This window comes from Teleopsis dalmanni, chromosome 2, assembly GCF_002237135.1.
Source record: "Teleopsis dalmanni isolate 2A chromosome 2, ASM223713v2, whole genome shotgun sequence".
Lineage (NCBI taxonomy): Eukaryota > Metazoa > Arthropoda > Insecta > Diptera > Diopsidae > Teleopsis > Teleopsis dalmanni.
The window spans coordinates 181999360-182022817 of NC_051847.1; the positions used below are offsets into that span (position 1 = coordinate 181999360).

Genomic DNA, 23458 nt, shown 5'->3' on the forward strand with positions numbered 1-23458 from the left:
GGCACAATTGACCCGATGGTCACAGTGTCACATCTTATATCAATAACAATAATAATAATAAATGGAAGTCAAAATGTTGGCATTTTGACTTAGAGATCCATTTTGGCCCCAACATGGATTTCCTCGATATATTCCATTATTAAACAAGACATATTAGAATATATTCTTTTGAATTTCATTATGTTAAAAAAAATTAAAATTCAATTTGAGTAAAAATTCATTATTGTAGACTTCGGGAAGGTCATTGGGGAAGTCTTTAAATTTAATTTTTTTGGTTAACTAAAAACCACTTGTGGAAGTATATATATTCAAAACTCATTTGCAGTTTGCAGTTTTTAATATATTGTTAGAAAAAAAATATATTTAATTATTTGTATTATTTATAAAATAGATTAGAAATCTTTAATATTGCTTGAGGTTTTGCTTTCTTGAAATAAATCTCGCTTCAAATATTAAATTAAGGTTCTTCTTCATATAATTTCTCGTTTACTGTTTTTTATATGAATTATTGGTAATCATATTAATATATAGTGATAATACAATAGACATATGTATATAATATATAACTTGAAAGAATTGTTTTGTAGAATAACTATAAATGAATTTTATTTAAAGTGTTTGATAGTTTGTGTGAGGTCCCTAAAGATATGTGACCGTCGATGATTGCTAACACCACTTACGCCTTATATCATGTTTCCACTGGTATCATTTAGGCAGTTTTGCTCATTAGAGTCGCTAATGAGTAAAATTTATCATATAAAAAATTTTTATATAAATTAGCTTGTGTGAAATGTAAACAAATAAACTGCTTCACATACATAAATCAGCTTATGCCAATGGAAACGACCTTATTTTAATTTCATTAACATAAGTAGTATTAGCTGTAGTGGAAATATGATATTACTCTGCTACTTATTAAGGTTAATTCCAATTTACTATACACAAATTTAATAATAGTTTAAAATCATTGCTAATAAAATAAAATTCATGATTGTAATTTTTTTTTCAATAATACAAGTATTTTTTTACTTCCATATGGTAGCCATAATAATCCAAAAATATAAAGTTTATCTAAGTTTTAATTTATATTATATGGGAACAGTTCTCCGATATTGTCTAACTAATAGATTTAACTAATATTTTATCTTTGATTTTTCTTTATCTATATTCATAACTTATCCAAGTTTGAATTATTCAAGTTAATATTTTGCTATATCATAATAAATATTCATTTCTTTTAAATCAATTTATAATTACTATATATAGACATCTTCCATAAATTATTTATTTATTAACATTTTATTTATTTATCAATAGCAATTTGTCTTAAATTAATTTTATTTTGTTTTATGTAAAAAGTGTTTGAAAAATAAATGCGTTTTTTTTGCTAAGTACGAAGTTTTGTATCTGTAAGTAAGAGTTTTCATTTTAAAATCGTGTTTCGAGCTCAGTGTTTTGTAATTATTTTTGGTGGGTAGAATTTGTAGAAGTTCAAGATATAGTTTCTCTTAGCGTTCTCCTGTCAATAGTTGCAGATATATTTAGCTATATACGAGTATGGTATATATAGTTAGTAATGTATTGTAGCTATTAAGTTAATTAGTTAATTAATTCTATTAAATTAAAGTCACATTTAAGAAACTAAGTTTTTAATTAAAGCGTCATAATTTCTATTTGTTGTTATTCTTAATTATATATTAATAATGTTACTTATACAACAAATTTTTGTATATTTTGATTTGTTTTTAATAAATTTGTTTGCTAGAATCCACAGCATTTTAAGCATAATTTGTGCGCCTCTGTTTTGTGGACCCAGCCTAATACGTTGGTCAGTTATTGATTTCATGGCAGACTTCCATGTAATCTGGATCATGCATTATGCCCTTGATCATATCCTTCAGCATGGTGTAACGTGGAAAGATTGGATACATTTTAGAACTACCATATTCTTCCTTTTTGTTTGCAAATAATAACGCAATTGTTTAAAATATTTATTAATTTTTTATTTATTATTTTTAAAATATTATTTACCTTTAATACACGTATTAAATGTCTTAAACCCAAATATTTTTTCAGTAGTCTATATAAATCATTTATCAGTTGCGTATTTTCATGTTCGATTTGTGCAGTCGTCATATCTAAAATATATTTTATATATATATATATATGTATATAAAAATAATACATAGTTAAATAAAAAACAAATATGCCCAATAGAATCATAACTAATATTCGGATGTACATATATCACATAACAAATGGTGACCTCAGTTTTCCCATCTCTCTAACCAATTCCATGAAGATATGGTGTGAAGACAGTCAAATCATAATAATCAATTTCATGCTGATACCATCTACCCTATCATGACTTTTGTCGAGGTGGAGGCTTTGCGGATGAGAAGGAAACTGTTTTTCACCTCATGTGTCAGTATGCATCTTTAGTTAGGAGAAGGTTCTGATGTCTAATGTCTATCTAACATTTTAATATATTGGTGGTCTAACATAATTTTGGATATCGAACTACATATATAGAAGATATGAAATGTAACCTGACAGTTGACAAAAAAAAAATAAGATTCGATTAAAGACAAATGAAAAATAACCAACAACCTGAAATCTTATGGATGGAAAGTTTGGATAAAAAGATTTGAAAATATTTTATTGGAATAACAAAACAGAAAAGAAGACAAAAAGAAAATAGAATCTTCTTCTTCTTATTTGGCATTACAGTCCAGTATGAACCTTGCCCTCCCTAAGGGTTACGCAGCGGTAAAATTTTTCCGATGCAGGGTTGCTGGGCTTGCGATTAACCCCCAACTTGGAGGGCCAGCTCTCCTTATTTGCTAACCCGGAGATAGGATTGGTGTTAAGTAGTTAGAGAATTTCCGCTCAACTATATGTTTTTAGGTCATACCGCCTGTACTCGATCGCCAGAGCCTCGTATGTAGAAAACGGATGCACTACGGGTAGGTGAGGTTGTCAGTTGAGAAGGCTAGGCTATATATTTACATTACTCCTCCATTAGGGCACACTCTTTTGTCCCCCTTATAATAGAATAAGAAGAAAAAATTTTGTGAAGATCAATAGTGCTAGGATGAATGCCAACATCACAGAAACTATGTTCTGATGTTTAAGTTAAAAAACAATCATTAAAAATTTTTAATAAATATAAAGTAACACCATTTAACTAATTGATATTATTATATATCTAAAATTGTATAGCACTTAAAATGAAAAAAAAACATATATAATAAAATAAGTTCTATAAGAAAGTAACAACATAAACTTACGTTCCAGACGTTCCATTCGTTCTCTCTTCTCAGCCGCTTCTTCGGCTAGTTTTGCTGATGTCTTAACGCCTTCGCCAGATTTCTGAGTTTTTTCCATAATTGCACAAGCCCTCATAACATACGACGGCACCGTTTCTTGTTTTTCCTGACGGGGTATATCTATTAGAGTCCAATATTGAGTTTCCAATCGTATGACATCCTTATAAAAAAATTACAAATTATAATATATTGAAGTATTATTTAATATTTTAATAACTTTTAAATTTAAATTATTTTTAATTTATATATGTATATTTAAATTGAAGTTACCTTTATCATTAATTTAAGCATCGGATAACGTTGAAATATATTGCGTTGACTTTTTGAGTCTCCGTATTTATTCATTAACGTTATTAATGCTTGCTTTGCGGTATCATAAGACTCCTCTAATCGTAAACGTAAAGCTCTCAGTCTCTCGTTAGTATCAATAACCTCTTCACGGCTCATTCCACCTTAAAATTATAGTATACACAATATTCAAATATTATTTTTTAATTCATTTTTATGATTTTTATTTTTCACTTTTTGTTTTTTTTTTTATTAAATAGGCACTTGTATAAGAAGAATATTTTCATTTACACATCAATTCGTAATCATCTAAGAAATTCTTCAATTACGACTTCTAGAACAATAAAATCGAAAATAACCAAGTTTTGAGCTCTCAGTAGAGCAGAACATTTCAAATATATGCAACTATTCTTTTGTGCTAATAACTAATTTAAGCTCAGAATATCTCCTTGAGGGTTTCATAATGTCAGAAGCATCTGCCCCAATATGCTTTACCCAAACTAAATTAAAGTCAGACTAAACAGTTCATATCCTACGAATATGTACATGCTTGTATTAATTTTTCAGGAGCATCTAAACGTATTATTTACTTAAACGAATTCAAAGTCGGAATAGAAATCTTATCCACATTCCGGTAGAGATCAAATTATATCAGCATCATATATCTCTGATATATTATATCATATTATATACCTCTTGTTTGTTTAAAACTTTTGTTTTTTGTTTATTTACATATTCTTGCATGTGTCAAATATGTCAAATTTTGATAATTTCTCTATCGGGACACATATTTCGCAACGTTGCATTCGACATTTTTAGTGCAATTTCCCTTGATTTATTCTATCATGTTTCCACATGGTATAAACTGCCTCCTTTAAGCAGTCTTGCTCATAAGGCTTTCAATAGTTATAAATGAGCTCATTACAAATAAATCGATTGATTTAAGGCATAAAATGTCGTATGCAACCCATAAAAATAAATTTCCCACAAGGAAAATGTCCAAAATTTGAATTATGTGTCATATGTTTCATATGTAAAATGTTAACAAACAACAGCTGAGCTGTAAACAAAGGCACTGAGGAAGTAAGTATTTAATAAAACCTTTGTTTTTATTAATTGAATAGGTTATTGATACATAAAATGTATATAAAAGATTAAACATATCAATTCTACAATTAATTTTACGTGATACATTATTAAGTGAAGTTTATAAAAGTTCTATCGACTGCATAAATGAGCTTAATATAATGTGAACGTTTCCTCATTAATATAAATAAGCAAGTGCTTAAATGACACAGTGTGAATGTACTATTAGCTGTAGTGGAAACATGATATTAGCATACTTTATTTAAAATTATATCGATACATCTGCACTGATTCTAATGCTTCAATCCTAATTTATGAACATTTAGTTTAATTAAAATCAAACTATTTTGTACATTTTTAAATGGAATTTTAAAATAAATTTTAATAAAATAAAAAATATTTTTAATAAATAAAATTCAAAAAAAATATAAATTTCACATACTTGGTGCTCCTTCATCTTTGACGTCCTGCACAATGCGTCGCACGCTTTGCGTAAACTTGCCAACAAAATTTGTGGTTGCTGTAAAAAAGATAAGAAATTTATTTCAATTAAAATAAATTTATTAATAATACATAAAAATAATCAATAATTTTTATTAATTACATTTATAAATAAATATTTATTGCTTGCAATAAAAAAATAAAAATGTATGAAAATCACTCTTAACACTATCATTTATTTATTAAATGTAGCTAACGTGAGCAACGACCATATACATTTAATCTGCGATTTAGTCGGAAATAAACCATCTATTAAACAATCGCAAAGACTAGTCGGTTTATTATGCCATGATAAATCGCATGCGAGAGAAAAATATTCAGTCTTTTGTACCCGATTTGAGATTCGAACTCGGAACCTCAATCTTTTCAAATGTTTAGTTTACCAAACGTTTAGTTTACTCAGCCACAGCAGCTATCATTGGCACAAGTGAAAAGCGCACACGACTTGAGAATTGTAAAACAGCAGCTGTTAAATAACAGCGGCAGAATTCTGTACGAAAATAAATACCAGAAAGAAGACAAAAAAAAAAAATACCCCAGCAGTAAATTTACATTACTGTGTGCATAAAATATATGTAAGTGATTTCATATTAAGAAACAAAACGTAACAATAAGTTAATAATGTAATGTAATACTGTAAATACTGATACCTACAATTAATATTTGTGTTATAGGATTAACTTATCATAATATATCTCATTATGTTATATTGTTATTAAAAAAATTATGCAACAAAACATTACTGTAAGCTAGATAATTTACATATATTAGTTATACCAAAGTATTAATACAAATCTAAAAAATAATAATAAAAATAATAATAAAAATTTAAATAAATAATAACAAGTAATAATAAAACAAAACATTACTGTAATGTAGATATTTTATATATATTAGTTATACCAAAGTATTTATACAAATTTATAAAGTAATAATAAAAAATAGTAATAAAAAGTAAAATATATAATAATAAGTAATAATCATCTTCAGTTTTCCCTGCAGATGACTATCGAAGAGACTCGAAATATGAGTAAAATATTTTAATAAAATATAAATTGTTTTTAGATATAAGTAATATTAATAATAAAGTAATAGTAATAAATTACCAATTAGCCCGATAATAAATTATTGTAAAATAATAAATAAATTGTAGTAAATAAAAAATTAATAAATCATGAAATACTTTATATAATTATTCATTACAACGTAACAATTTCAGAAAAAGTAAATAATTTATTTATAAATCAATTTCCCGTTGGGAGTTGTTGATTTTAAGTTGTTTTACTGACTACTGTTAAGGTTCTTCATATTATTCCGTACTGATAAATAATAAAAAAATACTTTTACTAATTTGTTATTACTGTCGTAATAAAAATATATTAGTTTCATATGACTAAAAATATAATAATATTGTCGTAAATATTTTAAATAATTTTTATTTTAATTATTTTGTAGTTAAATTTTAAGGCAATTAGTTAAAATTAATTGCAAAATACTTAAAAAATAAATTAGTACTGTATTTAGAGTATATTAAAAATAATTCTATATAAGTGTTTTATACAATCGCAGTTAAAAACGTAACAAATTTTTAATTAATTATTCTGTTGTTCTTTTGTTTTTAAAATTTAATTTTAATGTGCTTTTAATATAAATTTGAAATATTATATATTCATATAAAAATTGCATATAATTACTTAATTTTATGGCCATTTTATCTATATTTCTTTATATATGTACACATATATATATTATATAAAAATATATTTATGTGATCAAAATATTATGTGATATTAAATATTATTTTGTTTTTTAGATTTTTTACTAAGGTTTTTTTTACTAAGGTATTTTTTACTAATTATTATTAAATAATTATAACCATCTTAATTAAAATTGATGACATGAAAATTTATCTAGTGTTTTGTTGTGTATGGAAATATTGCAAGTCTTCTAAAATACCAATTACTATGCTATCACTGTAAGTAATTGAGCTTGCATTACAATAAGTAAGTATATGTATATATATTGTGCTTTAACTCAAAATATGGTTTATATGTTGTCCGAAATTTAAAAATGCTTTAAAACCGCTCATATCTCATGAATATTGGTACGAGTTTCGAAATTTATTGTTATTTTATTATTATTAATAGAAGGGATCGTGCACTGTGACCTAAAAGATCCATTGTGCCCCTTAGTCGGATTAGAGTGTTTCTCCAAGTCCGATTTCTTTAATGAAAGACAGTTTAGAACCTATCTTTCCTAGTCTTGAATCCTTATGATCTATGAAATACCCTCTTAGGTGTTTCTTTCGCTTATGCATTCCCCAAGCAATTGGTATGCAGTTTCCCTCTCTTCTCTTCAGCATTGGATTGAATTCCTGACTTTGAGAGGTTATTATTCAATCTATAGTGACAGGTTAATAGTCTCGCAGTTCTTAGGTTATTTTTTGATTGTGCTATGTAATCTTTGAAGTGTTTTAGGTTGTGTCTCTAAAAGCATTTTAGATTGTGATAGTCTTGGTAGCCTTTCCCAATAGTGTTGTCTTTCTTTTCCCTCTGCGCCGTTCATAGGAATGGATAGAGATCCTTTGCCTAAACCATAGAATGGTTCTGGGCATATCATTCTTGAGGCCACACCTCTTCTTGCAAGTTTGTCTGTTATTTCATTGTCTTGGATGCCAGCATGTCCTAGAATCAATGTTAGGTTCACCTGATTGTTCGAGTTGCGTATGTTCAGCTTGTCAATGCACTCCCATACCAGTTTGGTTGTTATCTGGTAGGATATGACTGCCATAATAGCCTCCTGGCTGTCAGTCAGTATTGCGATTTTACGGTTTCGTTAGTTACGTTCAATAACATTCAAAATTTAAGTAAAATATAATAAACTAAAATCAATAAAAATTAACTATATTAACAAAAACTTAACGAAATAGTTAAAATAAAAATAAGCGGAAGATTTATTCCAGCTCAGATAAAAATATTTTGATTTTAATCGATTTTTCTATATATATAGAAACAGCACCGCCTTAAAAATATTTAATCAACTGCAATAACTGTTGTGTAGAGAAGCAAGTGCAATTTAAGTAAGAAGGGTATAATACCAGAGAGTTAATGAGGTTTCAAAATTATTATTGCTGTGCAATAAATTGCAGAAGAAATTAAATTCTTTTATAAAAAGCATCTAAAACGTTATTTAAACTTTAACTGAACTTTAGCTCAAATACTCGTAACGTCGCTTGAAGAAATTTATAGATTTCACGCACGCAAAACAACTATTTCAAGCAATGGATTATGTCCGTCGTGATATATAATTTATATCCCAATATTATTTTTTATTATAAGTAAACACTTAAGTAAAACATAAACTAAATAAATTTTATTTTTAAAGAAGATAAAATCCTTCACATGCTACTACCTCAGTCAGTGTAAGCAAAAAATACACTGTGATAACTATGAGATAAAAATTATATGTATCTCTTCTGTCTCAAGTAGTAATTAAATAAGCTTCTACGTATTATAAAAGTATTAAAAAGTCATTGGTACAAAAGGTTAGCATATAGATTAATTACGTTGGTTTTCCCGGCACATATTTGAAACTGAACATATTAAAATTTTATATTAAAATCAGAACCAACTGGCATTCACTTTTAATTCTTATATTAATATTATATTTTTATATGCATATTCTTGCAATTTTTTACGATTTAAAACGTTAATTTTTGTTACGTTTTTTTTTTACTAATATAAGGCAAAAAAATAAAATTTTTTAGTTACAATAAAAAAAGAACTAATGAAATGTATTTAATAATAAATTTAAGATTATTGTTATTTCACGGAAACTCCACTCTTAAAAAATAGTCTGTCATATTAAAGTATAATTTCAGTATAAAATATTGAAAAAAAAACTTATTTGAGATATATATTGTATAAATAAAAAAAAGAAAAATTTTTTACTATAACACTTGGACTTTGGAATATAAATTCAGAAAGATTTACATAACTTTTTATATATTCAAATACAATATTCCAAGCTATAAAAACTGTTTCGGGTTTAATTTCTGAATAAAATTTAAAGTAAATTTGTTTATATTATTTATTTCAAATACATGAAAATAATGACTGTTGTTAATTTTTCAGTTAATTTTATTAATTAGATATTCAGTTTTTGGTTTTTTGGAAAACGTCATTGGAACAGTTGAAATTCCGGTTCTATATGCAATATCTACGAGTATCTTACAGTTTAATGAAAAAATTAGTGCAATTCGATGTGCGTGAAATAAAAAATTACTTTAATTACTATTGACTGAGAATTAAAAAAAATTATGAATTTATAATATTTTTTCAATAATAAATTGAGTTGAAAGTAATTTGATTTGATTTATTTGTGACTATTAAGGAGATTATTATTGCAACATAACCTTGATCACATTTTGGCAAAAAAGTATCTTTGTAAAAGTAGCTTTCTAAAAACTTCAAATGAGAGTAGATAAAATTATTTACTAGATTTCAAATTAATTTAGTGTTAAATCCCAAATAAATAATAATATTCACTAGATTAAAAAAATAAAAATTATTAAAACAAAATTTTACATAGCTTACGTTTACTCATAATCGAGAAACTAGACTTCCGTTAAAATCTATGGGCGTAACATTATACCAGATACGGTAATGGAGATCCTTAGATTTCAATTACTTCTGTCTGTTCCATTGTGTTACCGTTTAAAGCTTAAGCGCTTAAAAATCATCCAACTAAGCCCATGGTGCTCTCTGAAGAGAGGCGTTGAGGCTGATAAAGATGAAAACTGAGTCCCAAGCATAAATAATATTAATTCCGCATGTACTGGATAGTGACATGGCAATTATGTGTCAGTTATCTAGTATTGTTTAGTGTATTTTAGACCACGGTGTTGTAAAACAAATGTATCAAGAGCTGACGATGCCTCATTGGTAATTTCAGGAAATTTTCGTTGGCATCAATTGAAGTTATGTGTTTGACAAGGATCAGGTTCCATTCTACTTCTGCTGATTTTTGGGTCACAACATTCGGTGTTTTGCACGCTGAATGAAAGTAAAACATAATCATTCTTCTCGCGTTAGTTTTGGTACTAATCACAAATACTAGACTCTGCCAACCTCAATTCGTCAAGACCGCCGAAGCTGCGGGCACCTGACCCGCTTGGTATCAGATTTGCCCCTCCGTTCGAATGTCGCAAGTGTGGACAATTACTTACTACTTACTACTTTAATCGCCTCTTACGACAGGCATACCTTACGTTTGGAACATTCTAATCTCTTATCCACAGGAGGAGCAAATATGTGGCAATTTCCTCATTTTTTTTACAATTTTCACGGGAAATTAAAACTTCTAGTATTTTTTTCTAATCGGCTGTAATACATTAACACAAAATAAATACTGTTATAGATCATCCCATAGAGATTACAAAATTTTTTTAATAATATTTTACTTAATTAATATAAAATTCATTACACCAGTTTGCATATAAGGTTGAATTTTTCTAACTTGTATTAAAAAATAAACATTGCAACCATAATATTAAATAAGAATAATGACACTGTTATGTACTGATCTTTCAAAAGTTCAGAATGAGTACTTATGGTACTTTATATGGCTAGCATACACATCTTGCTGTCTCCCTATGCCCGAAAATATTGAGCTGAGAAATTTAATATGTACTCCACTCCAAAAAAAGTTGTAACTTACCACTTAAATCAGAAAACTAAATAATATTTTGTATGTATATATGGTACATGGTATATATGGTTAAACTCTCTTTTAATGAGGGACTTTCTGGCAGCTACATTTTTCGATATACGAAATCAATAATAAATTTGCGGCTTAAATTTGTAATGGGAGAGATGTAGTCAATGTTTTTCAAGGTAGAATTGAAAAGATTAAGAATGAAACTGTTGCTATAAATATATAAGCCTTCCACTGTGAAGAAGCCATAACAGAACATGTCGCTAATTGTTTGTTTATGAGATTAAGTGTGCATTAGATCTAATACAAAACATGTAGTGATACTGAATGCAATACTAATACAGAGTATACAGAGTTTATACTGAATTCAGTAACAATGTTCACCAGTCCTTCGCTGAATCTTGTTAAGTACCACACAATATACAGATTGGTTTTTTGCTTGCCATCATACTGTGACCCCATATAGTACAATTATAAAGATCTTATGATGTGATCTGACGTAACATAGAATTAATAAATGTGGGAACGTAGGCGTGCACCTCAATAGAAAATTTCTATTTCTATATGTTCTCAAAAATCTATACTTCTATATCTATATTGATAAAAGAAAACTATTATCCGCTTAAAAACAGATCTGAACTTTCACAATACAATGTTAGAAATCTGCAGCATTAGAAGCTTTGCAATGATTTTCAAAAATGATTACAAATAGTTCTTATTTTGTCATATACAATCAACCTCATCTTAACTTCAAGTTCTTACAATATAACACAACGAAAATACACTGAATCGCAAAAACGTAGTCTTCAAAAGCATGATAATCTACTAATCTTGCAATTGACATCCCAACTAAATATATTCACCCGGCTTCATAGAACGCCGACAACAGATTATAAAATTAAATTAAATATATTATATATTAAAATTTTATATTAAGATATATATATTATTAAATATTTTTTAATACATAGCACAATAAAAAGTAAAATAAAATAAAAATATAAAGTATTGAATTGTATAATAAGAACAATGAACTTTTTTAGCTTTAATTAAAGTTTTTAAGAATTTTCTTGCATATATAAAAAGAATAAATAAAATTAAAAATTTTTTATTTAAAAAAAATGTAATTTATTTAACTTAAAATAATTGATATTTTCCCAAAAAGTCATTCATACTAAATTATCATTGTGTGATTTTGTTGCAGAAATCACTTTCAAAAAAGCCGCCTCGAGTATATCTTCTTTATATATATGTATATATAGGTACATATATATGAAGTGCTTGAGGCATAATCGCATAAAGTTTGAAACGCATAAACAATATTTGCAAAAAAAAATTGTTTATCATGTACTTGTTCTATATAAGAAGTACAATTGAAAAAAAAAAATTATTTGATTCATCTTGAACCTAGTTTTTTTTTTTAGAAAGAGCAAAAGTTAAAGAAGCAATAATGGAAATTCCGGAGATAAAGAGGCAAATTAACCATTTAATCATTAAGAAATTAATAATAATAAAAATAAATTAATATTTATTTAGTTTTTAAACAAAAACAAAAGAATCACTTCGTAATAACCAATGGCTAAATAATAAACTCAAAATTATATACACATATAATATATATAATATTATAATATAATTAATTGTTTATTTATTATATATGTAAGTCAATAGATGTCAACGGCTCATTGGTCAGTCACGACTAGTTGCTGTGATAACAAAGTTTTGTATAATTTCTAATAATTGTTTCAATAAGAAAAATATATATTATATATATTATATTATATACAACAATATTGTGTTAATATCATAATGTATATAACACCAAAAAATGATCGTATAGTCATTTTGATCGTTATAGTTCAATATCATATAATCAAAATGACTATTGATATATTATCGCAACAAATCTGACAGTAAGATGTAGTTGCAGACTTTGAGAAGATAAGCATTAGCAATTGAAGAGTTACTGCAGGTGGAAGAATGTTTTACATGGCGAACAGAAGAAATACTACTCTTTCTCGAAGAGGTAGAACTTAAGAGGTGCCTGTATGTACAATAGATCTGAAGATCATAATGCAATATCCTTTCCTTTATGATTAATATAGTAATAGTTCATTGAGATTAAAAACAATTAAGTAAAAAATTAGAATATCTAGAATATGCGAGACATATGATCTGTATATGTTCATACGATAGTATATTATTAATAGGTTTGCTTTATAATTATATGATTATACTTTCTTTAGAAAAACCGATCTACAATCTTAAACCGCAAATCTTTTGTGGCGACAATTTTTATTGAGTGATCGAAAAAAAGATTATCAATATTACAAAGTGTGCCATCTGGAAGCAGATGGAAAGTCCCTGATTGGACCTCGATTCAATATTAATTTTGATTCTAATTATTTATTTATTATTATTTCGAAAGAATATTTTGTAATTTATTACTATTACATGTATTAAATTTATTTCATAATCAACTAAATTATATTATTATAATTATATTAATTGATAATTAATTACAAAATTTTAAAACTTCAATTTAAAACTCATTTGTTTCGCTCTTGCAATATTTTTTGGTCATTACGACTTGAGATTCCGCTTAGTTACAGGCCAAGATTTTGCCAATAAAATAAATTGTAATAGAAATTATAATTTTAATTTGTTTAATTAATTATAAAAATATTTTGAGTAATAAAAATATGACAAATTGAAGATTTGGAAAATCCGCATTGGTTGGTTATCAAAGTTAAGCAGAAAATCAATGACAATACAAACATTTATTCTAAGTCTAACGAAATGAACTTCTGGCAAAATATCTCAATTTAATAAAAAGATTAGTAAAAAGTTAAAAATAGCAACAACAACGTCACTGTGCAGAGAGGCGCTTTCGCATAGCCTACATGTTTAAAATCACGATCCTATAATTTTAATCTTCTAGAACAGTTGAAACCCATTCATTTTAGGAATTAACATGAATGAAATTTCGAATGAATCATTAAACCATACAATGAATCGTACTTGATTTGATGTGTGCAGTAATTGCACTTAACACATCGAGAGCATTTGCATAGAGATTTTCCACTTTTATGGAAAAGCAAAGTCCATTTAACGCCGTTGACAAAAAAGGCATGAAACATTGGAAAGTCGTAAAGAATTTATAGTTTATTTGCATAAACTCTTGATGATGCAATTCTTTTGTGCGTTGTACACTATTTTATCCAAGATACAACTATTTAGATTTATGCTCAGATATGTACCAAGCCCAAAATGAAATCAAACACAGCAATGACTTCATTAATAGGAAATTTTATTCAACTATTTGAAATGGATTTGTTTATGGTTAATTATATATGATAAGTAATATATATACATATGGGGTTAGTTATTGAGTTCACTATTTCTAATTAACTTAACACGTAATTAACATTAAGTATTGAATTAATCTATTTATATAAATCGTTATCTCTAAACCGGGGGACTATAAGATAATATACGAGTATCTTTATATTCTCGTTGGTACTCAGAGCATAGATTCTGTATGCGAAATATTATTGAATATAAATAGTATCTAAAGTAGCTTGAATATATTTATCATATAGTTTTATTAAGGATACGTTCTGATAAACAAAACACATCTCTTATTTAATGGTAGTAACTTTTCGCAATAATTGCGAATTTAACAATATTTTAAACAACAGTTTATATTTATTTTATGTATTTTTGTTAAAGATATGGCTTGCAATACTTGCTGCTATATAATATATACATTCATGTATAGGATATTGCTTGGAGAGGTTTAGCTCTTAAATTAGCAACACTGTTTTTAGTACAGAATGCATTTTATTATAGCGAATAGACTGGTACCAGTCTATACACATTCCTGTATAGATTGTTACAATCTATATACCATAGATTAGGTAAATATCAGTCTACATAGACTGACCTATATTACTTCACTGATGCTACCGATCGAAACGTCATAGTCAGCGGAAAGCTCAAGAGATCTATTATGAATTGTTACCCACTGATATAGCGTTATATGCAACAGCTTTTGTTTCAATTAGACAGCAAAAAGTATCATTCAGCTTACGAATCAAACAATTTACTGCGTGCAGAGACTTTTACAAATGGGAGAGGGTTGCGTTGGAGTTCAAACTTCTCCAAAAGATATTTGACACTAGATATTTATGAACTAAGTAGCTTTTTAAAAGAGTCCTTTAGTACATTATCATCATGCAAATTTTATTTAATGGTCTCATAAATTGGGGTTCGTGATATTGTCGTGATATAAAAATAATCACATGTGAATTCTAACGATTTCGGGTTATGTTGACACCTTCAATAATAAAATTGCAGACCAGGAGAAGAAGAACTTCGTTGTTTGTGAGTCTAAAACTATTCTGTATCTTAGTAAAAGATAATTTCTATTTATTCATACAGAAAGAAGAGGTAAAACTATTTTAAAAAAATCTACCAAAGCTTTTACAATTAATAACATATGCTTAATGCTTCACCAAGGGGGAAAGATCCACTTACATTCATACATATGTCATAGTCAAAGTCGCATATAGTGAGTTTCAACTTTAAAAGATTTAATAAGTTTATGCAAATTAACAAAAACAACTTATTATTTACAAAAACTCCAACTCCGCACTATAGGGTATCTTATCACATTATCAAATTACGAAATCGAAAATGATGAATGCAGGCTTTGTATAGAAGAGAGTAAAACTTTAAAATATGTGTTTTGGAGTTTACATGGCTTCGATGGTCAGAGGAAATCGCGGCATCTTATATTAGAAAACATATTATTATTATTAGAGGATGTGGCAATGCGACCATCAAGTTTATTGTGCCCCTTACTGTGCTTAGAATAGATCTTTAAGCCCTTTTTGCGTCAATAAAAAGTAGTATATAACCTACTTCACAAAGTTTTTTTGCCTCTTTTGTAAAAATATACATTCCTAGTAGCTTATTTCATATGTGCTTTGGCACAGGGCATTCTAGCAGCACATGTATGGCTGTATTCTCATTCTCTTCACAGAATCTACAGTTTGCATCCGTGAGTATACCCAGTCTTGTAAATCAGAAAACATAAGACTCGTTAAAATTGGATATATAGAACGATCTAGCGAGAGAATTGGAATTGGAAAAATACTCTGAATCCATGTACTACTTAACCAACGCAGCGTCTTTCAGACAGAAGTATGGCCAATTTAATATGCAGCAATATAGATTCTGAGCAACAAGATTATCTGTATAATTTCGCATTCTTGTTGTCAAATTTCTAGTAAGCATTTCAATTTCTTCCTAAATAGTCGGATGAAATGTTGGGATTATTTCAGAGAGTTGGCTAGTCTTATCTCTGTTTACCGATAAGTTTATTATTATGATGAGATTATTTGGTAACTCTTACTAACTAACTAATTAACTAACTGTTTGGTTTATCAAAATATCTGGACATAAAAGAATTTGCAATGTAATTTGTTATTCTGCTTGAGTTGAAAAAAGTTCAATTAATTATCTCAATTGCTGAGATAAAAAAGAAATACAAATATTGTATAAGATATTATATATAAGACATACATATCAAAGTTGATGCTATCCTTGGCCTTAGCACAAACGATATTAAAATCTACACTGAACTTCTTACAGAACACTGTAAATTTAATTACCACATGAAGATTAAAGATGCGTTAGAAAGTGGTTGCTGTCGACTCTGTCATGAGGAGAAGAAATCATTAGAACATATTCTATGCAATTGACGTAGTTTCGACTACCTTGAAAGCGGGATCTTAGTCCCAAATCAAATAGGTAACATTAAGTCCACAGCAATTGCGAGATTTATAAATAGTCTAGAATTGTTTTAGTTGGGCCTTTAGGTGCACAATAGATCTTTTAGGTCGGGGTGCATTCATAGCCTGTTATTTAATAATAATATATAAGACATATAAGATGTGTCAGATAACAAATATTTTTTTATAATGGACTTGTAGATGAATCCAATATCTGTTTGGGTTGAGAGAAATCTAATTAATGAAGGCGTGAAAGTAATTATTACAGGGAATAATAAATAATCTTCCATATCCACTTCCACTTTAAAATCAACTGAAAAAAATCGGAATATTTATGTTGTATTATATCGCATGAGTATGGATATTTATGAAGATCTAAAAGATTCATCTTTTGAATATATGAACTCCCCCTTTCACTGAAATTAAGTTCAATTGAATGTACTTATACGCTACTTATAAGTAAGCTTCATTTGTATGTTTTTAGATGAACTTAAGAAATTGAATATACATAGAGTTCTAAAGCCATCTGTTTACTATTCTGCTATGAGTGCAGCTAATCTTAATGGTTTTGTTTTACTGTAGAGATGATTTCACTTCCATATTTGTTTAAGAGAAATGGTTGAGGTTAATGGAATACAATGCATCATATACTTTCCATTTTAATATTAAGCGTTTCGTAAAATGCTTTTATTATTGACAGTAAAGATACGTGATGTTCAATTATGATCATCTCAAGTTCTCTTTCGATTTCTTTGAATTGTGATTTATTATGATTTATGTGCGGTATTTTTCATTCATTCATTACTTTTAGAACGATTGAGACGATGAGAAGAGTTCAGAAAACTCAAAAAACCAATAAAAACTCAATAGTGGATCGCTGCACGTTCGCAACTGTGAGATATTTCAATTGTTGGCAACTCTTTTTTGAGAAAAAAAAAATGATTATAAAAACTTAATGGGAATGAATATAAAAACAGCAAATGCCGAATGCCGCTTTTCAGTACAATTTGAAAACCGCCAAAGTGTGGAGCTCAGATACGTGATCGGCAGAATCTCATGTGAGTTCGAAACTTAAGCGATAAGTCAAATACAAATTGTGTTAAGCGGTACAAACGCGAACGAAAATCGATATAACGGTTTAAATAAACAAAACAAAAAAAAAAACAAATAAATAATTAAAATACAATAAACAATTTTGTTAAATTTTTATACATATATTTCTTTGATATATAAAAAAAAAGTAATTAATTTTTATTTAAAAAATTTTATTTAAATTTTTAATTAAAGTTAGTTTAATATATTTCTATAAATTAAAATCAAATACAACAAATTCTTTAATGTTTTTCAGTGAAAAAACATAAAACATTGTTTATCTAAAAAAGTTCAAACAAAAAATTTTTACGTGCGCCAAAATTTTTCGTATATGTTAAGATATTTAGTTAAATAAAAAAAATAAAAAATAAATAAAAAAAAAATAAAATAAAATAGTGAAAAAAGAATTTGGGCAAAATACGTCAACCAATACAAATCGAGTGAATTAACCGTGGAAACACACGCAGTTCAGTTCAACAAAACAAGGTAAACCAGTGTGTAAATGTTAAACGAGAGATACATTCTTTTATCTGGCATCGCATAGTATCAGCCAGATACTTTCAAGTAAAAGATACTGCAAAAATTCAAGTTTATAAATAAGTAATCGGCACATGGGCATAACTGACTGGCGAATGCGTTATGCATGCTGTGCTTCGCATTGTGTATCACTTCAGACTGAAGATGCGCGTATCTCTGGCAACTCAACCCAAACCGATTCCCAGCAACTCATGCCAAATTTCAATTTAATATTTTGGCACTTTCAACTTGTACGTGATCGCATTTGCCTAACGTTTGCTGAGTTGTAGATACTTTTATGAGTATGCTGAATACATTTGAAGTACACAGTCAGCCACATGCCTGCAAACGTGCCGCCGCTCTCTTTTAATGTTTTGATTTTTGTTCAAAAATTTTTATATTTTGAATTTTAGTTTATGAGTATTTTTTTATTTTTTTTTGTTTTTGTTTTTGTGTTCCCTTTACCAACTTCCAAATGAATAAAATCGGAATTTTTATTTGTTATTGCAAATTTTTTAAAAAAAATTTCGTAGAATTTAATTCAAGACAACACCCAAAATTCAACTTTGCATTCGGTGGTATTGCCCACACGTCTTTCTGTCTGTCTGTTTGTCTGTCTGAGGCCATATATAGATCGCTTTACAGCTACTTGTACATTATTCACATCTTCATACAATTGTACATACTTGTCTAGATACTTTTGTTGGCATTTTTGTATATGTATCTTTTGTTGTGGCTCGTCTGTCCTTGCTCGTCTGCTAGTAAATTTGCGGTGTCAGCTTTAATTTTATCATTTAAGCATTTTTTGAACTTCTTGAAAATTGCATAAAGCTGTGAAGTCGCACTATAACATACAGCATTTTACATGAAGAGATCTAAGACTCATAATTAAATAATACAATATTTAATATTTATTCACGTAAGTTTTCGTGTTTAGTTGTGGTTTGTTTGGTTCAGTTTTGTTAGATAGATAGTTTTTGTTTACATCTGTTATTATTTTGTTATTTTTCTATATTAATTTTTGTCTCTTGTTAATTTTGTTAATTTTGTTACGTTTGTCATGAGTCATTGAACTCATTCACACATGCTGGCAACTTTTAACTTCCGAGTTGTGCCCCGCATTTTAAAATAATTTGTCATTAAAAAATTAATTTTTTTTTTTGTTTGTTTATAAATTCTTAAAATTTTTTCTTTGTTTTAAGTTTTTGGCATATTTTAAGTTCTGCTGTTTAAACTCGTTTTATTTTAGTTTTAACTTCAACTTTAACCTTTAATAAGTTGGCTTTTTGAATACTGTATACTGAATTCAAAAGAAGTTGAAATGGCAAAACTTTGAAGTATAAACTTTGCCTAAAATTACTCAAAAATACTTTGCGGAATTTTTTCATTATTCATATTTGGAAAAGTAATTAGACTTTTTATATTTGTAATAAATTTAATGTAAGAAAAAGTTATTAAGATTTATGTGCCAAATGCAGTTCATCAAACAAAAATGGAAAAGTTCTTTTTATGACTTTCTCCAACAAAGTGCAAAAATTTTTGCGGTTCTGTGTGAAATACTGAAATGTTTCAACTTTTACATAATATAAATGTACTTATGTACTGCTTCTAACATAAACCAGAGATTGTTAGTTATCTAAATTATACATTAACTTGTTATAGTGGTTATAGTATACTTGTGTAATTTATCTAAATAAAGAAGTATAAAGCAATTCGCGTACTTTACACAGGTATACCTGTATAATATATCAATACCAATAAAGAAAGTACAATATAAATACTATGTACTATACAAAACAATATTTTCTTTATAAGTTAGAAATATTCGAAAAGTAAACTATAAACAACAACAAAAATTGTAATTAATTTGTTCAAAATTTAACTGACCAAACATATATTACACAGGTATACCTGTATAATATATCAATAATGAAAGTACAATATAAGTACTATGTACTATACAAAACAATATTTTCTTTATAAGTTAGAAATATTCGAAAAGTGATCTATAAACAACAACAAAAATTGTAATTAATTTATTCAAAATTTAACTGACCATACATATATTACACAGGTATACCTGTATAATATACCAATAAAGAAAGTACAATATAAATACTATGTACTATACAAAACAATATTTTCTTTATAAGTTAGAAATATTTGAAAAGTAATGTATAAACAACAACAAAAATTGTAATTAATTTATTCAAAATTTAACTGATCATACATCGCATTAACGTCCAACATTCATGGAAAATAATGTTGCCGAAATAAATTAAACTTTTCATATCTACAATATTCTTTCCTTCGATTAAAAAAATATTGCCATTAATGGTTTTTATAAGCATTAACATCGTATATTTTAAGTCTTCTCTTCAGTGATTTCCTGCTCAAAGTCTGGTTTGCTTTGCATATCTGCAAGAAAGAATAAAGTACAATGCAAGAAGAAAAAGAATTACAAGAACTACAAGAAAATTAACATATTCGAAATCGTCTAGGGAGTGATTATGTCTCCACTTGATACTGCGGTTTTCATTATTAAAATTTTCAAGGTCTCAATAAAGGACTGCGACAATATACTACATATAGCGGTGACAATAAAACAAAAAATTTATATTAAATTTTTTTTAATATTTTTTTAATATTTTTTTAATATTTTTTTAAACTATTAATATTTTAATTATTATTAATTATCAATTATTATTATTAATTATTAATATAATAATATTTAAAACAAAAAAGTTATATTAAATTTTTTTAATATTTTTTTATATTTCTTAAAACATTATTAATATTTTAATTATTATTAATTATCAATTATTATTATTAATTATTAATGTAATAATATTTAAAACAAAAAATTTATATTAACTTTTTTGTTTTTATTTTTTTATTATTTAGTGGATTTTAATAACTATATTTTTTATTTACATATACAATTATATTATTTTGTATATGATTTTGACATAATGTCCTTAGTCGTATAATTTGTTTTATACTACTTAGGAAAGTCTATTGGTTTTAAATTAGTAATATAAATAATATATTATGTGTTATGTATTTTTTTATTTTATCTATCATTTAATAAATAATTATTCTTTTTATTATATGGTTGATACCCTTGTCACAATAAACTTCAAAGAATGTAGAGATGTGGTGACATAGTTCCCAACTCTATCAAAATCTAATCTAGTGGTTGATATTCTCGAACATAGAAGCTGATAGTCTTCTAGATGTAGATACTCTTGAAGTAAATATTCAATTTTTTCATTTTGATTTATGGTCAATTTAAATTCCATATAAGACACAGAAACAGAAGTTTCTGTGGACTTTTATCCTATTACGTTATAGTTTCATAACCTATGACATTATTTTTCAATGTCATACTACACATGTCGCGTATAGACTATAGTCTAAGAACTGTCAAATACTTTTAGTATTAGTGAGTAATAAGAATTAATAAGAAATATGGATTTTACCCGCTATTATTTCAATATCTGTGAATTATTTATGTTTTTTAGCCAATGGATGTTTTATAGTGATGTAAGCTTCCTTATTACAGTATCCATTCTATTGTACAATTTTTTATTTTTTGAGTGCGGTAGCTGCATTCAATTGTACTAAAATAGCATTTTATAAAGTTACCATATATATAAGAACTACTTATTAAGGTTCTTGTCTTCGAAATATTTGTTTTTAATAATATCTTCTGCTCAAAAAGTACTCGGATTTTTATAAATAAAACACACAAATTTAAATTTTATTTCAAATTTATTTTATCTTCTTCAAAATATGCTCTTTCTGAAGCGATACACATATGCCAACCCTTAACCCAATCTTCCATACACTTTTCGTATGCCCGTGCAGGTATGGCTTTTAGTTCCTTCAGCGAATTCTCTTTTACCGATTCAATCAACTCAAAACGCTTACCACGAAGCGGCAATTTGAGCTTCGGGAGCAGAAAAAAGTCGCAAGGATCCAGATCTGGCGAATATGGTGCCTGAGCGATGACAGTGGTGCCGTATTTGGTCCAAAATTGCGTACAACAAGAATTTTCCATAGTAAAAATCGCTAAATGGACTTCAGGTAGTCTCACATTAACAGCTGCTGTAAACAAACTAATTGACAGATGGCGCTCAAATTTGTACCATATGTCAAGAAAGGGTACAATTTTTAAAAAAGGTCTATTACTTAAAGATTAGTTAACAAACAACAAAATCTGAATACCTTTTTGAGCAGACGGTATAACATAATAGGAGGTTGGCTGTTGAGGCATTCCTTTCTAATAAATGGTTACTAGAAACTATTAACTTTACAAAAATTTATGAATCCTAATATAATTAATTGCAATAAATATTATAACTACAAATACTCGAATATTAAAAATAACACAATAATGTAAAGACTATCAAACACTGTTGTACTGATATTCTCAAACGATTTCAATATTAAGAAATAATTTTAATTGAAAAATATTTCAAAAATGTGTAAAATGTTGTTTTTAATTATTTTTTTACACACTTTCGAAATAATAAAATTATTAAAAAATGAATAGTTTTTCATTAAAATTTTTTTATGGAATTTGATTATCGACCACAATTAATAAAGTAATTGACCAACATTAATTTTTGGAATTCATTTTAACATCAATAAAGTTAATTAAATTTTATGGTATCAAAACCACAAATAAAAATAACAATATATAAAAAAAAATAATTGTATTAAAAACTTTAATTTTACAAAATAAATTAAAATAAATTTCTTCATAATAATAATTAGCTTAAAATAATTTTCAATGGCATTTAATTAAAAAAATAATATGAATATTTATAGTTGTTTCAGAATTATATAGATAATAGGCGCGTGTTGGTACCATAGTTATATAAAAAATTTAAATAAAAATATATAAATCATGGTATAAATAATAAAAGATTTATTTTTTTTTTCGCCTAATATGGAATTCGCTTATTAGTTATTTTTCGTTATAATCTGTTTATAAGTCAATATACTTAGCTTTAACTTTTAAACCTTACTAAATAGCTTAAAGCGTTGGGGTCTTTGAAATACACAATTTCGAAGAGCGGATATCAATTCTTCATTTAAAGAAAATGTTTGTCTTCCGCGTCTAAC

The 23458-nt window shown here is 27.0% G+C and overlaps 2 protein-coding genes across 5 annotated transcripts in view; one reads left to right on the plus strand and one right to left on the minus strand.

The window, feature by feature from the left end:
• Window positions 1-1754: 1754 nt before the first annotated feature.
• The window catches only part of LOC119679763, a 99545-nt gene continuing 77841 nt past the window's right edge, over window positions 1755-23458 (minus strand). The window contains exons 2-6 of the mRNA XM_038092301.1: window positions 5146-5223; window positions 3600-3781; window positions 3291-3489; window positions 2032-2138; window positions 1755-1952 (exon numbers count right to left, since the gene is read on the minus strand). Coding sequence (XP_037948229.1) covers window positions 1830-1952; window positions 2032-2138; window positions 3291-3489; window positions 3600-3781; window positions 5146-5223 — 689 coding nt within the window. The 3' untranslated portion in view covers window positions 1755-1829. The remainder of the gene's footprint in view (window positions 1953-2031; window positions 2139-3290; window positions 3490-3599; window positions 3782-5145; window positions 5224-23458) is intronic.
• The window catches only part of LOC119679759, an 81734-nt gene continuing 76346 nt past the window's right edge, over window positions 18071-23458 (plus strand). For all 4 annotated transcript variants that reach the window (XM_038092292.1, XM_038092296.1, XM_038092295.1 and 1 more), the window contains exon 1: window positions 18071-18295. The gene's annotated coding sequence lies outside the window, so the exon portion shown is untranslated. The remainder of the gene's footprint in view (window positions 18296-23458) is intronic.